The sequence below is a fragment of the Mesoplodon mirus genome, assembly GCF_964341445.2.
Source record: "Mesoplodon mirus genome assembly, chromosome: 3".
In the NCBI taxonomy this organism is placed as follows: Eukaryota; Metazoa; Chordata; class Mammalia; order Artiodactyla; family Ziphiidae; genus Mesoplodon; species Mesoplodon mirus.
This window is the reverse complement of record NC_138978.1, coordinates 21,055,312-21,078,293: the sequence shown is the minus strand read 5'-3', so window position 1 is coordinate 21,078,293 and position 22,982 is coordinate 21,055,312. Positions and strand designations below refer to the sequence as shown.

The following is a 22,982-nucleotide window of genomic DNA, read 5'->3' as shown; positions in this document are numbered from 1 at the left end:
GAACTATCAGCCAGGCAGAACAGAGCAAGTGTGGGCATTAAAGCTGGAACACCAGACAACGGACCTTGGCTCTACAACTTATTGACTATAATGACCTCAGGAAAACATATGCATGTGCTTTAGATTCTTCCTCTGCAAAATGGGAGAATGAAGCAACTGACTGAGTTATTCCTTAGATTTCTAAAGCCACGACGCATATCTGTGATTATAAGCATAAATTAACCAGGCTATAAGCTCTTAGTACTTGTCATATAAGCCAAAAGCCAGGCTACTGGTCACTGGTTGTCCATTCCTACTCTGAGCTAGACCACTGGGAACAGCATGATTAAGAAATATTAATATGTCTTTTTACGTTTGATTGACTAACTTAAGGCAAGCAGAACTCAAAGCTGCAAAGAATTTTTTCCCAAATTTGAGAATGCTTAAAGAATCCTCCTTACCATTTGGCTGCTTCACCAAATACAAACAAACAAATCTAGAAAAATCCTTTAAAGATCAGAGTTGAATGACAACAAAATGCTGAAAACCACACACCAGCTTAACAACTGTGTACCAAAATGCTACTCAAAGGGCTGGTCCTGGTGAGATAAGGAGCTTATGCCAGAACATAAACTAAATGCACCACCACTTCTTTCATTGACAAAGTCTTGCTACCAAAAAAAAAAAAAGTCATCATCTGAACAAACATCGTGGTTAAATGATGTGGTTTATTTACATTCTGGCACAAGATATTAATCTCATCCCATACTAGTAACCAACAGTTAGTTCATGGATTGGCAGCTGGCTGTAGGCCACACTTCAGAGAATATTCGTATGTTATTTAGAAACAAGTGTTTTAAAAAATGTTTTACAGCTTATCTAATACCAAGAAAGCAGACAATTTCTTTGGATATCTCTAGTAGGAAAAAAACCTCACTTTTTTACCGTTAGAAAGACTAAATGAACCTGCTCTACACTCAGGAAAGTCTAAAGAAAAAGATAGCGTCTCAAAGATCAGTGATAATCTTTGGTTTGGATTCCATTACTTCTTGAGGACTAATGTAATATCTACTTCAGAGACCCTGCTTCCTCAATTCAATTCTCTAAATTACTGTCTATCTACCTAAAACACCTATCTGGTCATGTCACTTCCCCTGCTCTCAGCAAGACTGGAAAAATGGGAGTCCATTATAGTACTCTTTCTACTTTTGTATATGTTTGAAAATTTCTATAATAAAAAGGTGGGAAAAGATAATTATTTGTGTACAAGTACCATCAGACTGTGGGGTCTTACATGGCAGGGACTGTCTTATCTCTTTATCTTTTACAGGTCTTTGCAGGGTAAATAGAAGTTTATAGGATTGTTGAATTAACCTCTACTTCATCCTTTTCCTTTCTACTTTGTTTATTTTGCCAGAAGGCTGCCCGCCCTTTCCCCTCACCCCCAAAAAAGCCCTGGGAGGAAATATGGATCCAGAATGGTGGGGATGGGAACCAAAACATTTCCTAAAAGTTTGTACTTCTCTGATATGAACTGCATAAATCCTATAGGTAGACAGGAAAAGGTGAGGATGTCCCATGGGACCTATCACACAAAATTCTAGAGTTGGAATCTTACCACTTTTAATAACAGTTGGCTAAACTGCCATATACATAGCAAGCTTTCCCTTCCTTCAAATATAAAGATGATAGTGTGTTTATAGCCTGAGAATTGTAGACTCCCTCACTCCTAACAGGGGAGTTGGCAAAAATTCTGCTGAATACAAACTTTTGAGTTTCACAGACCCCTAAAAATTAGGACTGACTTACATAACCTGTAATACAGCTGTTAAAACACTCTCACTCTCCCATACTGAATATCACTTCCATGCTACTACCATACCAACCATAGGAAGCTCCTATGCCTCTGATCAACAAACACTTTAACCTATCTAAGCATCAGGTTAGTACCACCATTTCACTATTAGCCCACCAAAAACTAAAAAACTTAACAGCCTAGCTAGCCTAATCTTCATTAAGCATTTAAAGATAAATGCCTAAACAGGTATGTATAACCCCTTCCTATATAGCTCAGAGTTAAGAAACAATCACAATAATGTCACATTATTTCTACTCTCAGTTCATATTTATATGTGTGTATATTCATTCACATATTTCTCCAAAATTGTTTTCGACTGAACCAAAGAAATTGTGAAAAGTAGTTTGTTGTCAACTTACAGCTTGTCCATTAGCTTCATAAAGTGGGCATTTTTGCTTGATCTTGGCCAGTTCCATATTTACTTGCTTGCTAACCACAGCCATGGGATTCCCTCCTAGAAAAAACTCCAACAATTAAATTCAACATACCTATGAAAAGAGAACAAAAACCTCAATGCAAAAATATTTTTACTCAAAATTTAAAATATCAAAGCTTAGGGTACATGAATTATATATCAACAAAATGCCCAAAGTAAAATAAATATTTAAGTTAAGCATAAAGAAGAAAGCAAAACATTACCTATTACCAAAAATTAGTTAACATTACAGACCCTTCTAGATTTTATGTGCATAAAATTACAGACATATACATACAAAAGGATCATAACACATGCACTGTTTTGTGATCTTTTTTCAACTTAGCAACAAATATGGACATAATTTCATGTTAATATGCAGCTACATAATTTTAGTGGCTGCATAGTTCTCATTCTATAATAATTTAATCTTCTAATTTGTGGTTTCTAACATTCTGCTACATCACTGTCCAGTTGTCTATTTTCTTAGGATAATTTCCTAGAACTGGATCCGCTAGGTTAAAATCTATGTACATTTTATATTATGCTCATATTGATGTATCTTTTCAGGAAGACTATTTGTCAATTTACCTCTCACTAATACTGAGAACAGTATCCTAACCAATATATTTTAAAATTGTATCTATGGCTTTAAAAGATTAAACAGGGACTTCCCTGGTGGCGCAGTGGTTAAGAATCCGCCAGCCAATGCAGGCAACAAGGGTTTGACCCCTGGTCCGGGAAGATCCCACATGCCATGAAGCAACTAAGCCCGTGCGCCACACTACTGAGTCTGCGCTCTAGAGCCCGTGTGCCACAACTACCGAAGCCGGTGCACCTAGAGCCCATGCTCCACAGCAAGAGATGCCACTGCAATGAGAAGCACGCGCACCACAGCAGAGTAGCCCCTGCTCGCAGCAACTAGAGAAAGCCCGCGTGCAGCAACAAAGACCCAACGCAGCCAAAAAAAAAAAAAAACCATACATACATACATATATATATATATATATATATATATATATATATATATATATATGCAGGATTAAACAATTTTATGAGTCTCAGACCTTGTATTACAGCACAAAACTAAGAACTACTTACCAAGACCTGTTACTACCATGGCTCCAAGATCAGCTACGTAGTTTCCTTTGCGAAATGTAGCAACTCGTCCACCCACACGATCCTGTTTTTCAGAAATTAAATGGCTAAAATCATAAATTCTAGTTTAACCATAATAACCTGGCAAGGTACCATCTCAGGGCTCTTTGATAACTTAAAAAGAAAGGTGTAGTTAGAGTTTACATGGAGTACGATGTGAGCACAAAGAGCAAATGAACTTGAACTATTTGAGAGAGTGGTAGGTAATGAATGACATATAAAAGGAACAGAATTAAGTGATGTGAGGTAGGAAACAATTTGACACCCAGAAGACATACTTAGTTACTGGTTCTATTAGCCACCTACCCTAATGTCTCTAACACCAGTTGTACAGGCTGAGCAAGGGCCACTCACATAGAAAATATTTGTTCACAAATTTCAACACTAAAGGCCATTTTTCTACCATCATGTTCTGGCTCTTGCCCCACAGTGTCAAAGTCAGCTGTGAATGATTTGATATATGACTTCTCTGACAAATGCCTCTCCAGTGCAGCCCCATGCCCAAGGGCAGAGTGTCTACTGAGCATGAACTGTTGACAATACCTCTCATTTCTACACAGGCCCAAGTGTTATCTTTGCTGACTGCAGATTTTCAAGTATGGGGAAATCTTACTGAGCTGCAGTGGTACTTCAGTCATGGATTACATGAGAGTACTCTGTAAACTCCAAACAAACAAATGAAAAAAAGCAAAACAAAACAAAAACCTGCACACATGGGTAGGAATCATAATGATCCCATTATTCCTCGCTGTATTCCTTGTACATAGGAGACAGAGGGCACACAAATGTTTTCTGAATTAATGAATAAAATATTAAAGTAAGACTGCATCAGGAATTATTTAATTTTGATCTCCCCATACTCTATTTGAAAAGAACATTTTAAAAAATTAGGGATTTGTAAAAAGCTATTTAGACTGCCCTGCACAAAACATTTTGAAAGCTTTTATAAAATTTTAGATTGTTTAGGTTATGTGAGAAGTGTTTTGCTGTTTGGTTTTTGTTTTTTTTAAATGGTAGGAGTCAAGGGAGGTCTTTAAGCCACTGAAAAATAATTAAATCTCAAAAATTACTCATGAAAATGATTTGAATAGTAACATCCTAATGGGATGTTCTTTTTTTCCATTCGGTGCCATCATCCCCATTCACTTTCAGTTTCCATTTCTCTCTCTAGGACTAATGATAAGGAGCCAATATCTCGGCTTTACCAGGCTGTAAAAGATGGCTGCTGTCTGAGAACCAACTCCTTTCTGTTTACAATCAAACAGAATACAATTCACTCTGTCCCACCACTAAAAATAACTGCATCCTGTAAAGGGCATGTCTGAGAAAGCCCCCAAATTGAAAGTTAGCTGCCAAGAAACAATGACCTGAAAATATACATCAAAGGGCTATATGGATTATTTATAAACTCTAAATACTCCCTGAGCACTTTTCAAAGTTTTACTGTCAAAAATGTTTTATCCAATGTAGTTAACACTGTCAAAATACTTTGAGTATTATTTAAATCAGTTTGGTTTAGTTCAATTTGTAGGATTCCTTAATTTGCAACAGATAATTTCCTTACCGTATTTCCATTAGGCTGGGCTTCTAAACCCAAAATAAAATTCTTACCCTGGCTTCCAGAAGTGTGACATCCATTCCAAAACTTTGTAACTGACGAGCTGCTGCCAAGCCCGAGACTCCAGAGCCTATAATGATTACCTTTCCTGTCTTTTTAGCTAAAATTAAAAAATGAACAAATATTAAAATACTTTGTTGTAGGTTTAAGAGTTTTTGTCATTTTTTTTCAAGAAAATTTTTAGGTTCTTAACATGTTATGACGTCTCACAAAGTAACAATTCAGAGTTATTTTCAAAATATGAAAACTATATGAATACAAATTAGCAAATATCTGAAATTTATAAACTTTAATTCAATGTTGAAAATTCATAAATGAAATCCTTTATCTTAAGATTTACTTTCTCATTACCTCAGCCATGTGCTTCAGCATCTGCGACCCTTGGTTAATTTATTATGAATAATCTCCCACATTTACCTCACAATTATACTTAGGACAATTTGAGCAGTCAACCAATCGATTCTTAAAGCTATTTTCTTTAAGCTCTACTTCTGTAGCCTTTAGTTTCCTTTTATGAAAAATTATTAAAGCATAAATATAAATGTATTATAAATATATAGGTAGATAGATGTATTAATTCTCAAAATATCCCTATATTCTGATTCCTGGCAGACGTTATCCAGACACTATGAAAGGGGTAAAAAGCATTTAAAAAATAAGAATGCAACCTTTAGCATTGCATTAAAGAACTGGTTAATGAGTGAAAACAAACTTCTTACTTTATAACTGATTTTTTTCATTTTTAATAAATTTTACTTTTGTTTTTTCATAAATTGGAAATTCAGTATCTTTTACCAAGTATTTATCAAACCAGAAATTATAGGAAATTCACATTTACAAAGAGATTTTACTTTAAATTTGACTTATAAGAAGATAAACTTGGGAATATTCTGACTCTAAATATGGATTTAGAAATCAAAATAAAATGCTAAAAAGCCTCCTGGAACCTAATTTAAAACCATAAAATTCATTGGCCAGGTCCTTACTTGGGAGGGGCTTTATCCTCTTATAGATGCCGAAGTTGATAAGACCATGACGCTCTAAATAACTGTGAACTCGGTGGACAAGCACAGTATCACCTACAGAAAAATGAATTTAAAAACATGTTTATCTTTTTAGCACTTTAAATGGAAAACTCTTAACTCTTCTTCTGTTTCTCCATCATGAAGTCATTCTATTTATCTTTTCTATAAGCTTCAAGTCATGTGACTCCTTTAGAAAAGTGATTCTTAGAACTATTCATCTGTGTGGTAGTCCAAAATGCATATCACATAATTTTGAATTTTTAAAAATGACATCCCATTACAGATGAAATGAAGGACAAAACCAACCCTTTAAAAAGTAGTATTATGCTCATTTATTTTGGCAAAAACTTTATAAGCCTGCTGGTGGCAAGTGGGAAATGAGAAAGCCAGATAGACAGCCAACTGAATGCCACCAAAGTACTATGTGGATTAAACCTGGAACATAGGTCTGGAGAAATTACTAGCAATCTCTGAACTCACTCACCTGTTAACACAATTAAAAAATCAGAAAAACAATTACAAACACACAAAATAGTTTTGCTGCAAGGCTCATTTTTGCATAGCACAAGAAGATGAAAATTCATTATCAAATTCATTATCAAGGAACCATGAGCTTCTGGAAGGAAGTATCCATTTTTAAATCCAGTTCAAAACCAGTCCTATTGAACACACTACTTACTGTTGTAAGGCGCTTCTAATTGTTGGAGAGTAGCCTCAAAGGTAAGCTGAATCTTTGGATTATCCAACCACAACTGCAACTGTATTTAAATGATAGAAACTGTATTACAATCAAATAGACATATACCATTTGACCACTTTAAAATATCTTTTTAAGGCCTCAAATATAGGTTTTCCTTTCAGTGAAACAGTAAGGCTTATATTCCTGACAAAGAAACTAATGAAACACAAAACTATGTCAAATGAGTGAATTATTAAAGAAGCTAGGAGATAATTTAGCCTGCCTAGTAACTTGCCAAGATCATACAGCTGGGGAGCAACAAGAATTTAAACCTGGGTTAGATAACTCCAGAGATCCTGAGTAGATACAAAATCAAATGATCAATCAGATATGTGGGGAGGTGTGTGTGCAAAGGATAACTCCTCGGTTTTGGGCCTGCACAAATAAATGAGTTGGTATGCCATTCACTGAATGAGGGACACTGAAATAAGAGATAATGAGTTAAGTTTCAAGACAACAAGAAGACATGAAAGACTGGCATCTAGATACATCTGGGGTTCAGAGGAGAGTTTAGGTTTAGAGCCACTTGCTTATGGGTGATAACTGAAGCCAAGTGTGTAGAAGAGGGCTCCTAGTGGGAAAGAATGGGGGAGAGAGGAGAGGACCTTAAGGAACTCTAGCCAGTTCACATAGTGGCCTGTTGTTAAGGATAAGGCTATAAAGCATTCAGAGAAGACAACCAGGGAGGCAGGAGAAAAACTAGAATAATGTGTTAAGCTAAGGGAGCTGTGTATTTAAGAAAGGAGGAGTCAATTATTTTGAATACTGCTGAAAAAGCAGTAAGATGAGGAATAAAAAATATTATGGTACAATCAATGGGCTCTAACATGAATTCTTTTCAAACTGAATATATATCTGCAAAATGCAAGACCAGCTGAATACCATCATATTTACGTCTTAGCTAAAAGTTAATAAAGACTGCTCCATAAACAAGTTTCAAAGAAGGAATTAAAGTGTAAATAAATTCAGGGCTTCCCTGGTGGCGCAGTGGTTGAGAGTCTGCCTGCCGATGCAGGGGACACAGGTTCGTGCCCTGGTCCGGGAAGATCCCACATGCTGCGGAGCGGCTAGGCCTGTGAGCCATGGCCGCTGAGCCTGTGCGTCCGGAGCCTGTGCTCCGCAACGGAGAGGCCACAACAGTGAGAGGCCCGTGTACCACACACACACACACACACACACACACAAAAGTGTAAATAAATTCAATTACAAAGAGATATGACCAAATCCATATGGACCGTCTGCTTTTCTCTATGGCCACTGTCAAAGGAAAATGGAATTCCTCAAGCACACAGTGGGCCCAAGTCCATCACCCCTCAACACAAGCCTTCTTCCTCCTTCCATCTTATAATATAAAGGTCAGGTCATAGGTTCTAGTTGAATAATCCTAAAGTTACGGTTTTAAAATCTGGAAGCAAAAGATGCAGTTTAACACGAGAGAACTGACACAGTTCTTAAAGGAAAGAATGACTTAAGTTCCGTTTTACAGCCAGAGACCACAACTCTAACCTGGGCTAGTCCTTCCCCAAATCTGGATTTCTGGTCACAGGTAATGAATCAGAGAAAACAGAGATCACTATAAATCCACCACTCAAATTCGAGTAAAAAGTAAAAACTCCCCTCAGGATGAAACAAAAGAATGACAATTTTGTCTGAAATCCACTTAGAACAAATGTTGACATGCTACACACAGAAGCTGATTCAGTTATAAGACAAATCAGCCTCAGAAATGCACATTAAGAATTTTCCATTCACTTAAAAAAAATCACCCTATTTTCCTTCACAAAAAAGAACCTTTATTCTGGACTACAAAAACCTACCAATCACTCTAGATGAATGGCATTTAACAATCCAAATTTAGCAGTAGTTTTGCAATGTAATGGTCAAAATAAAGATGTTAGTGGTGGCTAAAAAGACATCTCTGAGCTATAGCCAAAATAAGTGAAATTACAACATGAATTTCTTCTACTTTGTATCACTCCAGAGTACAATGAATATGTTCTGAATAGTATACAAAGAATTCTGATGAATAAAGGACATTAAAGAAAAATTCACAGAAGAAATACAAATGACTAATACATGTGAAAAAGCAATCAGTCTAAGTAATCAAAGAAATGGAAAATAAATGAAATGATTTTGGTCTACTACAGCAGCACAGATTATCATCGTTTTAATCACAAAAACAGGGCAGGGTAATGAGGGTGTCAACTGGGTCGGCCTCTCTGGGAAGCAATCTGACATGTATCAAATCTTTAAAAGCGTTCATACTTTTTGACCAGGTACTTTTCCTTCTAGAACTCTATCCTAAGGAAATAACCAGAGATAAGAGTCAAGAATGTATAAATCTGTTCAGAGCTTCATTATAATAAGCAAAAATGGACATTTAAATGCCCAACAGTTAAAGTATGACCCAACTGTCAGACAAAAAAATATTTTGCCGACATTAAAATCAATCATTTAGCCAGAGGAGGAAGATGAACCAGATGAGTAGAACAGAGTAAGGGTTTCTCTTACCCTGGGAAGGAAAGACAAAGTGATTATTTTTAACGTATACTAAAAAAAAAAGTTTATAAAGATTCTTATTGTGTGTTTATGAGGTTATGAGGAAAGAAAAGGATCCCAAGAATGCATGGAAGTAGGATCTCAATTTTGTAAAAACAAAAATTAAATATACATTTAAAAAAATACCTGGAGGTAAAAAAAACCTAATTTTTAACAGTGGTTATCTCGGAATAATAGTATTACAGATAACTTAAAAATTCTTTCCTCTCTATTTTTCCCCCCATATTCTATATAAAAGTAATATGTACCTTTTACAATTCAGGTGGAAAAAAGCTGATTGGAAACTTACTGTGCGGTTTCTAATGAACAGAAAAACCTTCTGGGTCTGCTGTGGTCCACTGATGATATCTGGAAAACAGGCTGCTTCTTGAGAAGTCATCCGGTCATGAGGAAGTCTACTCTGGAAAGCTGCACCCTCCACACCTAACAAAGAAAAGCAAAGGACTTCTGGGAAAAGTGCAAGTGAATACAAAACTAGGGATAATGATTATGCCTCAAACTCCTTTCTTGCCTGAAGAACCTCTGTAAAGCTTTGCCTTATTTGCAGACTGATCTCACCTCCTTTTTTAAAAAAACTTTCAATTTGCTCAAAAGCTGAAACATCCTTAGGATTTAGTCATTCTTTTGAGCTTAACATTCCAAAAATCAGTTTACTAATGAGTGAAACAATATACCTTATAAAGCACAAGGCATTTAGAATATTTTCTTCATCCACAAAAAAACTTTAAAATATTGGAGGATACTCTAATTAAAATTAGCATTATTGATAATATACAATAAATTTTAAAACTAAAGAACCAGAGTAAAGGAAAATACACTAACAAGAAAGCAAAAGAGACTATGGAGTGAAAAACACAATCACATGCCTTCTTTTAGGACTACAGCAGGGAACATGAAGAGGACTCTAAGGTTTAATAACCAACACATGATCTCATAAATGGCACCATCCATCAGTTCTCATAATTCAGTGCTGGCAAGCAGTGAGAGAAACTAAGCAGACTACAATGAAGAGACAAAAGAAAGCAAGGAATTTGCCTTTTTTGGCAGAAACATTAGAAATGCTTTACTACACATATTGCAAGTAAAATATTTTACTGCATATACTATATAGTAATATATATACATAGTATATATATGACTTATATAACAAGTATAATTCTTAAAATTGGGTATTAAATTGATATTTTTATAAGCTGATGGTTAAGTACATCTTTATAAGATGTCCATAGAAACATTCACATATATTTTACTTTTATTTCTAAGATGATCTCTACCTGGTGGTCTAGTGGTTCTGATTCGGCGCTCTCTATCTAAGATGATCTTACAAATATATACTTCCATCAGCTTCTGAACATATCAAGAAACAATTTAAAGAGTTTCAAACTTCAATACCACTGAAGTAATTATATAAGTAACAAGATAGGCACCAGTTACCCATATTTAATCATTTTAAAGCACATAAAACAAGAAGTTGGAAGCACTGATAATGGAAGCAACTTTAAAGGAAAGGCATTAGTAAGATTAGGAGAATAAAAAGAACAAGGCAGAGACCTTCAATATGGCGGAGGAGTGAGACGTGGAGATCACCTTCCTCCCCACAAATACATCAGAAATAGATCTACATGTGGAACACCTCCTACAGAACACCTACTGAATGATGGCAGAAGACCTCAGACATCCCAAAAGGCAAGAAACTCCCCACGTACCTGGCCATGTGGCTGACAGGGCCCTGGTGCTCCAGCCGGATGTCAGGCCTGTGCCTCTGAGGTGGGAGAGCCGAGTTCAGGACATTGGTCCACCAGAGACCTCCCAGCCCCACGTAACAGCAATGGCGAGAGCTCCCCCAGAGATCTCCATCTCAACGCTAAGACCCAGCTCCACTCAACAACCAGCAAGCTACAGTGCTGGACACCCTATGCCAAACAACTAGCAAGACAGGAACACAACCCCACCCATTAGCAGAGAGGCTACCAAAAATCATAATAACGTCACAAACACCCCAAAACACACCACCGGATGCGGTCCTGCCCACCAGAAAGACAAGATCCAGCCTCATCCACCAGAATACAGGCACTACTCCCATCCACCAGGAAGCCTACACAACCCACTGAACCAACCTTAGCCACTGGGGACAGACACCAAAAACAAAAGGAACTACGAACCTGCAGCCTGCAAAAAGGAGACCCCAAACACCCCTCATTTAAGCAAAATGAGAAGACAGAGAAACACACAGCAGATGAAGGAGCAAGGTAAAAACGTACCAGACCAAACAAATGAAGAGGAAATACGCAGTCTATCTGAAAAAGAATTCAGAGTAATGACAGTAAAGTTGATCCAAAATCTTGGAAATACAATGGAGAAAATACAAGGATCGTTCACAAAGACCAGAAGAACTAAAGAGCAAACGAACAATGATGAACAACACAATAAATGCAATTAAAAATTCTCTACAAGGAATCAATAGCAGAATAACTGAAGTAGAAGAACAGATAAGTGACTTGGAAGATAAAACAGTGGAAAAAACTACTGCAGAGCAGAATAAAGAAAAAAGAATGAAAAGAATTGAGGACAGTCTTAGAGACCTCTGGGACAACATTAAACACATCAACATTCGAATTATAGGGGTCCCAGAAGAAGAAGAGAAAAAGAAAGGGACTAAGAAAATATTTGAAGAGATTATAGTTGGAAACTTCCCTAATATGGGAAAGGAAATAGTCAGTCAAGTCCAGGAAGCACAGAGAGTCCCATAAAGGATAAATCCAAGGAGAAACACGCCAAGACACACATTAATCAAACTGTCAAAAATTAAATACAAAGAAAAAATATTAAAAGCAGCAAGGGAAAAACAACAAATAACATACAAGGGAATCCCCATAAGGTTAACAGCTGATCTTTCAGCAGAAACTCTGCAAGCCAGAAGGGAGTGGCAAGACATATTTAAAGTGATGAAAGGGAAAAACCTACAACCAAGATTACTCTACCCAGTAAGGATCTCATTCAGATTTGACAGAGAAATTAAAACCTTTACAGACAAGCAAAAGCTAAGAGAATTCAGAACCACCAAACCAGCTTTACAACAAATGGTAAAGGAACTTCTCTAGGCAGGAAACACAAGAGAAGGAAAAGACCTACAATAACAAACCCAGAACAATTAAGGAAATGGTCATAGGAACATACATATCAATAATTACCTTAAATGTAAATGGATTGAATGCTCCCACCAAAAGACACAGACTGGCTGAATGGATACAAAAACAAGACCCGTATATATGCTGTCTACAAGAGACCCACTTCACACTTAGGGACACATACACTGAAAGTGAGGGGATGGAAAAAGATATTCCATGCAAATGGAAATCAAAAGAAAGCTGGAGTAGCAATTCTCACATCAGACAAAACAGACTTTAAAATAAAGACTATTACAAGAGACAAAGAAGGACACTACATAATGATAAAGGGATCAATCCAAGAAGAAGATATAACAATTGTAAATATTTATGCACCCAACATAGGATCACCTCAATACATAAGGTAAATGCTAACAGCCATAAAAGGGGAAATCGACAGTAACACAATCATAGTAGGGGACTTTATCACTCCATTTTCACCAATGAACAGATCATCCAAAACGAAATAAGGAAACACAAGCTTTAAATGATACATTAAACAAGATGGACTTAATTGATATTTATAGGACATTCCATCCAAAAACAACAGAATACACTTTCTGCTCAAGTGCTCATGGAATATTCTCCAGGAAAGATCATATCTTGGGTCACAAATCAAGCCTTAGTAAATTTAAGAAAATTGAAATCATATCAAGTATCTTTTCCGACCACAGTGCTATGAGACTAGATATTAATTACAGGGAAAAATCTGTAAAAAATACAAACACACGGAGGTTAAACAATACACTACTTAATAACCAAGAGATCACTGAAGAAATCAAAGGGGATATTAAAAAATACCTAGAAACAAATGACAATGAAAACACAATGACCCAAAACCTATGGGATGCAGCAAAAGCAGTTCTAAGAGGGAAGTTTATAGCAATACAACCCTACCTCAAGAAACAAGAAACATCTCAAATAAACAACCTAACCTTACACCTAAAGCAATTAGAGAAAGAAGAACATAAAAACCCCAAAGTTAGCAGAAGGAAAGAGGTCATAAAGATCAGATCAGAAATAAATGAAAAAGAAATGAAGGAAACAATAGCAAAGTTCAATAAAACTAAAAGCTGGTTCTTTGAGAAGATAAACGAAATCGATAAACCATTAGCCAGACTCATCAAGAAAAAAAGGCAGAAGACTCAAATCAATTGAATAAGAAATGAAAAAGGAGAAGTAACAACTGACACAGCAGAAATACAAAGGATCATGAGAGATTACTACAAGCAACTCTATGTCAATAAAATGGACACCCTGGAAGAAATGGACAAATTGTTAGAAAAGCACAACCTTCCAAGACTGAACCAGGAAGAAATAGAAAATATAAACAGACCAATCACAAGCAGTGAAATTGAAACTGTGATTAAAAATCTTCCAACAAACAAAAGCCCAGGACCAGAAGGCTTCACAGGCGAATTCTATCAAACATTTAGAGAAGAGCTAACATCTATCCTTCTCAAACTCTTCCAAACTACAGCAGAGGGAGGAACACTCCCAAACTCCTTCTACGAGGTGACCATCACCCTGATACCAAAACCAGACAAAGATGTCACAAACAAAGAAAACTACATGCCAATATCACTGATGAACATAGATGCAAAAATCCTCAACAAAATACTAGCAAACAGAATCCAACAGCACATTAAAAGAATCATACACCATGATCAAGTGGGGTTTATCCCAGGAATGCAGGGATTCTTCAGTATATGCAAATCAATCAATGTGATAAGCCATATTAACAAACTGAAGGAGAAAAACCATATGATCATCTCAATAGATGCATAAAAAGCTTTGGACAAAATTCAACACCCATTTCTGATAAAAACCCTCCAGAAAGTAGGCATAGAGGGAACTTACCTCAACATAATAAAGGCCATATATGACAAACCCACAGTCAACATAGTTCCCAATGGTGAAAAACTGAAACCATTTCCTCTAAGATCAGGAATAAGACAAGGTTGTCCACTCTCACCACTCTTATTCAACATAGTTTTGGAAGTTTTAGCCACAGCAATCAGAGAAGAAAAAGAAATAAAAGGAATCCAAATCAGAAAAGAAGTAAAGCTGTCACTGTTTGCAGATGACATACCATACATAGAGAATCCTAAAGATGCTACCAGAAAACTACTAGAGCTAATCAATGAATGTGGTAAAGTATCAGGATACAAAATTAATGCACAGAAATCTCTTGCATTCCTATACACTAATGATGAAAAATCTGAAAGAGAAATTAAGGAAACACTCGCATTTACCACTGCAACAAAAAGAATAAAATACCTAGGAATAAACCTACCTAAGGACACAAAAGACCTGTATGCAAAAAACTGTAAGACACTGATGAAAGAAATTAAAGATGATACGAACAGATGGAGAGATATACCATGTTCTTGGACTGGAAGAATCAACATTGTGAAAATGACTCTGCTACCCAAAGCAATCTACAGATTCAATGCAATCCCTATCAAACTACCAATGGCATTTTTCACAGAACTGGAACAAAAAATTTCACAATTTATATGGAAACACAAAAGACCCCAAATAGCCAAAGCTATCTTGAGAAAGAAAAACGGAACTGGAGGAATCAGGCTCCCTGACTTTAGACTACACTACAAAGATAACAGTAATCAGGACAGTATGGTACAAAAACAGAAATATAGATCAATGGAACAGGATAGAAAGCCCAGAGGTAAACCCACGCACATATGGTTACCTTATTTTTGATAAAGGAGGCAAGAATATACAGTGGAGAAAAGACAGCCTCTTCAATAAGTGGTGCTGGGAAAACTGGACAGCTACATGTAAAAGAATGAAATTAGAACACCCCCTAACACCATACAAAAAAATAAACTCAAAATGGATTAAAGACCTAAATGTAAGGCCAGACACTATAAAACGCTTAGAGGAAAACCTAGGCAGAACACTCTATGACATAAATCACAGCAAGATCCTTTCTGACCCACGTCCTAGAGAAATGAAAATAAAAGTAAACAAATGGGACCTAATGAAACTCAAAAGCTTTTGCACAGCAAAGGAAAACATAAACAAGATGAAAAGACAACCCTCAGAATGGGAGAAAATATTTGCAAATGAAGCAACTGACAAAAGGATTAATCTCCAAAATTTACAAGCAGCTCATGCAGCTCAATATCAAAAAAACAAACAACCCAATCCAAAAATGGTCAAAATACCTAAACAGACATTTCTCCAAAGAAGGTATACAGATTGCCAACAAACACATGAAAGGATGCTCAACATCACTAATCATTAGAGAAATGTAAATCAAAACTACAATGAGGGGCTTCCCTGGTGGCGCAGTGGTTGAGAGTCCGTCTGCCGATGCAGGGGACACAGGTTCGTGTCCCGGTCCGGGAAGATCCCACATGCCGCGGAGCAGCTGGGCCCGTGAGCCATGGCCGCTGAGCCTGCCCATCCGGAGCCTGTGCTCCGCAACGGGAGAGGCCACAACAGTGAGAGGCCCGCGTACCGCAAAAACAAACAAACAAACAAACAAAAACTACAATGAGGTATCATCTCACACCAGTCAGTATGGCCATCATCAAAAAAATCTACAAACAGTAAATGCTGGAAAGGGTGTGGAGAAAAGGGAACCCTCTTGCACTGTTGGTGGGAATGTAAACTGATATAGCCACTATGGAGTGGAGAACAGTATGGAGGTTCCTTGAAAAACTAAAAATAGAACTACCATACAACCCAGCAATCCCACTACTGGGTATACCCTGAGAAAACCATAATTCAAAAAGAGTCATGTACCACAATGTTCATTGCAGCTCTATCTACAATAGCCAGGACATGGAAGCAACCTAAGTGTCCATCGACAGATGAATGGATAAAGAAGAGGTGGCACATATATACAATGGAATATTACTCAGCCATAAAAGAAATGAAATTGAGTTATCTGTAGTGAGGTGGATGGACCTAGAGATTGTCGTACAGAGTGAAGTCAGTCAGAAAGAGAAAAATAAATACTGTATGCTAACACATATAATATGGAATCTAAGAAAGAAAGAAAAAAAGGTTCTGAAGAACCTAAGGGCAGTACAGGAATAAAGACACAGAGGTAGAGAATGGACTTGAGGACACGGGGAGGGGGAAGGGTAAGCTGGGACGAAGTGAGAGAGTGGCACGGACTTATATATACTATCAAATGGAAAACAGATAGCTTGTGGGAAGCAGCCGCATAGCACAGGGAGATCAGCTGGTGCTTTGTGACCACCTAGAGGGGTGGGATGGGGCGGTGGGATAGGGAGGGTGGGAGGGAGACGCAAGAGGGAGGATATATGGGGATATATGTATATGTATAGCTGATTCACTTTGTTATAAAGCAGAAACTAACACACCATTGTAAAGCAATTATACTCCAATAATGATGTTTAAAAAAAAAAAAAGAACAACAAGAAGGCAGGTAAAGATGTAACTTAGAAAATTATAGCTAAGCTATTGAGGTGTTGTTTCCACAAAGACATCCAAATACTATCTAGGAAAAAATAATGGTTAACAAGAGGTTAAGCAAAAATGTCTAATGCTACTGTGGGCTGTACATTAAGAAATACTGTTGTTGGAGACAAGAAGAAAAATTCATCCATTCACAGTAGATTATGAGGGCACAAATACTGTATTCACAACAGTAGGTCAAATCAATAATCCTCACATTTAATGAATCTCAACCTAAAATTAAAGACTGTCAGGAGAATTAATTAACTCCTTAAGGAAAAAAATAATCAGTAATAGCCATACTGTGGAGGGTGAAGCATGAAATTAAGGCATGAAAAGAAGAAATGCTGACTATCAGACATATAGGTTATTTCAGTAATTTGAAAGTTTCTAAAACTATACAGCTTTTTAAAAATTTTTGGGCTGTGTTGGATCTTTGTTGCTGCACGCGGGCTTGCTCCGCGACATGTGGGATCTTCCTGGACCAGGGATCAAACCCATGTCCCCTGCGTTGGCAGGCAGATTCTTAACCACTGCGCCACCAGGGAAGCCCCAACTATACAGCTTTGATGTCCCCAGTCCTGTACCCCCAAATCAAAATAAATAAACAAAAAACAAAGCCAAGTCCCAAAACATGTCACATTTATAAGAAGCATTATCTATCCAATAATCCTGAGTATTTGGACCAAATACCTCTTAATAGCTTACTTCTTGGTATATTTCATGAGTGTATACTATTAATAAGACAACCAATGAACTCTGTAAACTCTACATCTCCCTCCCCAAAATAGGGTAGTTTTCTTTCGTAGCTATATTATCTTCTATATATATATTTAATAAGTGGTCAATGAACATCGATCCTACTGCAAAATACTATTGTCAATGACAGCCAGAAAAACCATGTGGGGAAAGAGCACTAAATTTTACATTATATTTGGTTCCTCATTCCAAGTGGTCTTATCAACAGAAATCACTCCAATATAGTTGGCTAATTTGGGAAATATGTAACAATTAAGAAATTTTATATCAGTCATATGACAGTTTTAAATTATCTTTGAATCAAACATCAAAAGTTTAACAAAAGGAATTAAAGAAGCCAAAAGTTGTAACATTAATGTATATGTGGAATAACACTGTTCTCCATCTCTTCTATATAACATCTAAAAAAAACCCCAATTATTCTTAAAAATAAATTTAAAAAAAATGAAAAATGGTCCCTAAAAACTCAGTAATTATTGCCTTCCTTCTGGTTTTTAGGGATGAAAATTACTATTTCAAAGAAGGAAACCATTATCAAAATCAAGGTGAAAAGTGTGCAAGATTAAAAAATCTAACTTTTTTCCAAGGAAACAAAAAATGTTATTTTGGAACCTAAACTGCTCAGAAGCTAAATCAAAACATTCTTTCTATAAAATATTTCAAAATGAACTAACAAACCACTCTGGATAATCTAACTCAAGTATCTCCTTTAGAGGGAAGAACCTTACAGAATACAATTGTCTTCAGTATAATATCCTAATTAAAAGTAGCAGTAGTACATATAATTCAGAAGTATTTACACTTGGCTCTGGAATACAGTTTTATACTTTGGTGTTTGTGGGTACTTAACAGAGTCTGGTATTCTGGAAATTTAGAATATTCCATAGATGCTACCTTTAAGTTTTTAAAAGCCCCAAGGCTACCTACATACCAATCTTGCCCTCTGTTCAATTCCTCTTTCTCACCACTTAACACAGGAAATTTACAGCATCACCTTTCAAAATGCAGTCATACTAAAGCATAATTGCCTTTTCTAATGGTCTGATTGGCTCATGCTTTCTCTCAAAACACAGTAAAAGTAGTTAAATATTTAAGGGACTAATTTAGACCTTACCAGATATATCAATTAGGCAGAAAAAAGGAAGGGGGAAGTGAGTATATAGGACTGCTATTCCATGAAATCACTTCCCCCCTGATTCTGATATGACACAGGTAGCATCTTGAATGAAGTAAGAGAGATATAACAACAGAAAAGAAGGCCTCCATGAGTTTCTTGCCTTTTTTCCCCCTTTATTAACGTAGATAAAATTAACTACAATTAGATTTCTAGCTAAAGAGGGGAAACAAGAGCCTGATAGGATGTACATATAAACTTCCTAAAATTACTAAGTTTAGATGCACCATATCCAGTCCTATAAGAGTTTAAAAACACAAGAATAAAGAATAGGGGGAGAAGAGAGAAAAAGGAAAAAGAGGAGAATCCTATGATTTCTTATGCTTTAGATTTTTTATTTTTAGCGTAAACGCACACTTTAAATGATTCTATGAGGGAGGGTGTAAGGAATAGTATACGCATAAGAAACGAGACCTCTGGGTTCTCACTCCTCCACAGCTGGGTATATTCCTGGTCGAGTCATTTAACTTTGTGTTTCAGGACCTGATAAAACAGGGGTGATACAAATACCACCTGTTTGAAGGCAGAAAGCTAGGCAAGATGACCTCAAGTTCCCTTCTAACTTTCAAGATTTAGGATGTAAACACCAACTTGATATGATTTTTTAAAAGTCAAGATGTGATCCTGGTCCCAAGATACTCATGACGGTCATTTGATTTTGTTAAGAGAGTAACATTGATCACTTATAAGCATACGTTTCTAACTCTGACTGAACATCTCACAAATGCATGCTTCTGAACAAGGTGAAAATCTAAAGAAGAGACCTTGAAGGGTTCAGAATAGTCACCACCATTCCTGGAAACACCTAAAACTCATGTTCTACTAACATTACTAATTAATCAGTAGCACCACAGTTCTATATGAAAGTCTGCTTTTACTTTCAGCAATACAACATGTTGTTTACTTAAGCAAAACAGTAAACTTATTTATTACTCATTTAAAAACAAAACAAAAAGAAACAAGAAAACTCAATTTATTTCTTCAAGATTAAAGCTCTAAAGGCTATCCCTGACCCTCAACAGTTCCATGGAAGATCCAATTGTGCATCATTTGATGAAAAACATTCTTGAAGATTTATCTGCCAGATATAGACTCTGAATGAGAATTTTAACTCCTCTAAGACAACCATGTACTGATTATCAACCTCCAGTCCTTCAAATAGCATTTAAAGAAGTCTACTTCTAACATTCTGGATCCCCTAAGTACTAACTTCTGTATTAACATTGCACTATTTTTGATCCAAGAGAGTAAAATACAAAATATTCCCTGGACCTGCTGTACAAACTATAATAAACAAATAATTTTAAAGTAGACTTAAGAGTTCAAAAGTGACAAACTCCAAAAGTGATACCTATTCCAAGTCTATCAAAATGTGTATATAAACTAGTTTTGAGCACTGGCGCACACAGTAGCATCCTTTAAGAGGTAAAGGATGAAATCCAGATATTCTAACTCTGGATCCTGGGACAAACTTTAACTGTTCCAGATAGGCCCCTATAAATCATTCAATCCTTTACTTGTTCCAAAAGTTAGAATCTCATAGTTTGGTCTGAAAAGAAACAGCACTTCAAGCAGACTTTTTAACAAAGATTAGTTTTCATGTGAGAAAATGTTTAAACTGCAAAATGATGAACTATGTAATGTTAACTGAAAAAACTGTATCCAATACCACTTAACAGCCATTTCTCTTGCCCACATAGTTCCTCTGACTAATCCTAGAATGCCTTTCCATCCTGTTTTTCAGCCTATGGCTTCCCCTTTGTGTATAAAGTTATTTTTCTTTGTAAAGGTCCCATGATTTCTAAGTCTATGTTTTATATCATGTTTACTTTTACTATAAAGGCTGCTGGGGAGAAAAGTACCCGCCATCTCCTCAAAAACATGAAGAAGAGTGGAGGGCTGAGATCGGCCTGAGGACTTCAAAAGGTTTTTGCTTGCCTTTGTTCTGGCTACACTTTCTCCTATTGTACTACTCTGTCCTGTGGGTTAAAGCTCCCCTGCGCTTCTGGCTAAAATGTGGGTACTACAGCCAAAAACACTTGCAAGCATCAAACCCTGACTTGGCGGCTCTTGCTAAGTGGCAAGCATCTAATGCCACCCTCACCTGATGCTTGGCCGTCTCCATACCCTCCAGAACTGTCGTCTTGAAGTCCTCCTGCTTGCCCTGTGGAAGGAAAGAGGAGAACTCAGGGACCTTACTCCATAAATTGAGATAATATCTGGACATAAAGGCCTAATAGTTGGCGATTCACAAATTCACCACCAACTAGTAAACGCATATTCAGAGAGCTCCTTCTTCTGGAATCAAGGCCCAGGGAGTCACATTATAGTCTTCCAAATTCTGGTCAGGAAACTTCAACTTTACATGCTGATTCTTGTTGAAAGGTAGGAGAACAAAGTACGCAGTATTTCTAATTGCTAAATCCTTGCTGTCAGTCTTAATAGTCAAGGTTGGATGGGGGAAAAGGGATTCCAAATGTCTTTTACTACTTGTTGCTAGACTGAGAGTGGGTGTGACATGGGCTCTAGGATCTGGAGTTGCAACAATTCAGCATCTGCTCAATGTCTCTTTAACTTTACCTTTCTATCTAAAAAGAATATATATAAGACAACAAGCAAAAGACATAATTTTAATGAAAAATTCTCCCCTTGACTTCAAAGAAAGGATGATAACTAAGAGATTCAGTTCCAAAAGAAGTTTCATTCACTATACATACTAGACAGTGCCAGATCTGAACATGCCAGTGCTTCCTCAGTAACACTTTAATTAAAACACCATAAAACACCTCACAGTCATATGCCAAGTACTGTAGATAGACATAACACAAGGGGGAAGGCTGGAGCAGGCAAGATAGTGGGGGAGCTTCTACCTCAAGCTTCACAATAAGCCTGCTAAGAAATTTTCCTCATTGATTAATGTACAGAAATAACTTTAAGAAAAGTATCACAGCTTGAAAGTTCAACCTGAGAAAGTTAGGACAGATCATCTTCCAGACTCTTCCAAAAATCAGTCACCAAGACAGATGCAATGATCCTCTTAAGCCTCTCACCACCTGATATACTGTGGGAAAACTACAGTGTGATCTTTGCAAGATATGAAACACCATCCCCCAAAGATCTAAAACTGGATACTCTTCATTAAACAGTTTATTCTAAAAGAATCTCAACTAGAAAGCAGATTGATTATTCTACCATTTGAGTTAAAAGGCAGCAGGAAAGTAAACCTAACATAGCTCCCTTACTTCAAGAATGATCCCAGGTCTGTGAGACTTAAAATGACATTTTCATCTTTAAGTATATGAAGGTATTCATACATAAATGATTTCTGACAATATTATAATGTGTTGCTAGATGGTATATGGTCTGCTTTGAAAGTAGAATAGGATCCCATCCTAAAATTATTTCACATTGCTCTTGTATAAATAAAATGGTACTTTAGGTTCTAGAAGGTTATGCTTCTCAGACAAGGTACAAGGTATATGATTTGCTGTTTACAGCCTTTGGAAAGGGCATATAATTATGAAGAGATATAACTCCAATTATGAAATCCAATCTGTAAACTTATCTTAAAAATACAGGCTGTACATTTAAAATTTTACTTTTAAAGTTTAAATTAAAAAATGTTCATTCTTAATGAACTTATGGATTTATTCATTTAAAAGTCTTTCAGAGTTAAAAAGTTTCAGAGTTAAAAATTGTTGTCATTATTTTCTTTGGCTCCAAATAGCACCAAACTAGACCAGAAGATTAAGCTATTATTTTAGAAGGGGGGAAAGGGGCTGAAAACAATGAGTTTCCAAGAAGAACATTTAGGCATTAGGAATAATATAGCTCTTCTTTCTCAAATTATGTTTCTGGCTTCTTTAAGAAAGAATGCAAACAACAGTCTCTTCTAATGATGGCATCTTACCACTTCTTAATAAGTAAAAACAAAACCAAAAAACACTTTCAAGCTTGTCATTAAGACTGAATTATTATACCCTTTCTATTTCTATCATTTTCCTTCTTCTCCCACTACATGTCATACAATATGCTATTTACTGTACTGATTTATTTTTTCCTGTCAATGTTTTTTC

The 22,982-nt window shown here is 36.4% G+C and overlaps 1 protein-coding gene across 2 annotated transcripts in view; it reads right to left on the bottom strand.

Moving 5' to 3' along the window:
- KDM1A (lysine demethylase 1A) overlaps positions 1 to 22,982 on the bottom strand; it is a 63,237-nt gene that overhangs the window by 19,986 nt on the left and 20,269 nt on the right. Inside the window, exons 3-9 of one of the 2 annotated variants that reach the window (XM_082614005.1) lie at positions 21,011 to 21,070; positions 9,641 to 9,774; positions 6,733 to 6,811; positions 6,015 to 6,107; positions 5,022 to 5,128; positions 3,354 to 3,435; positions 2,197 to 2,291 (exon numbers count right to left, since the gene is read on the bottom strand). In XM_082614005.1, coding sequence (XP_082470131.1) covers positions 2,197 to 2,291; positions 3,354 to 3,435; positions 5,022 to 5,128; positions 6,015 to 6,107; positions 6,733 to 6,811; positions 9,641 to 9,774; positions 21,011 to 21,070 — 650 coding nt within the window. The remainder of the gene's footprint in view (positions 1 to 2,196; positions 2,292 to 3,353; positions 3,436 to 5,021; positions 5,129 to 6,014; positions 6,108 to 6,732; positions 6,812 to 9,640; positions 9,775 to 21,010; positions 21,071 to 22,982) is intronic. The other variant, XM_082614006.1, reaches the window with a different exon arrangement.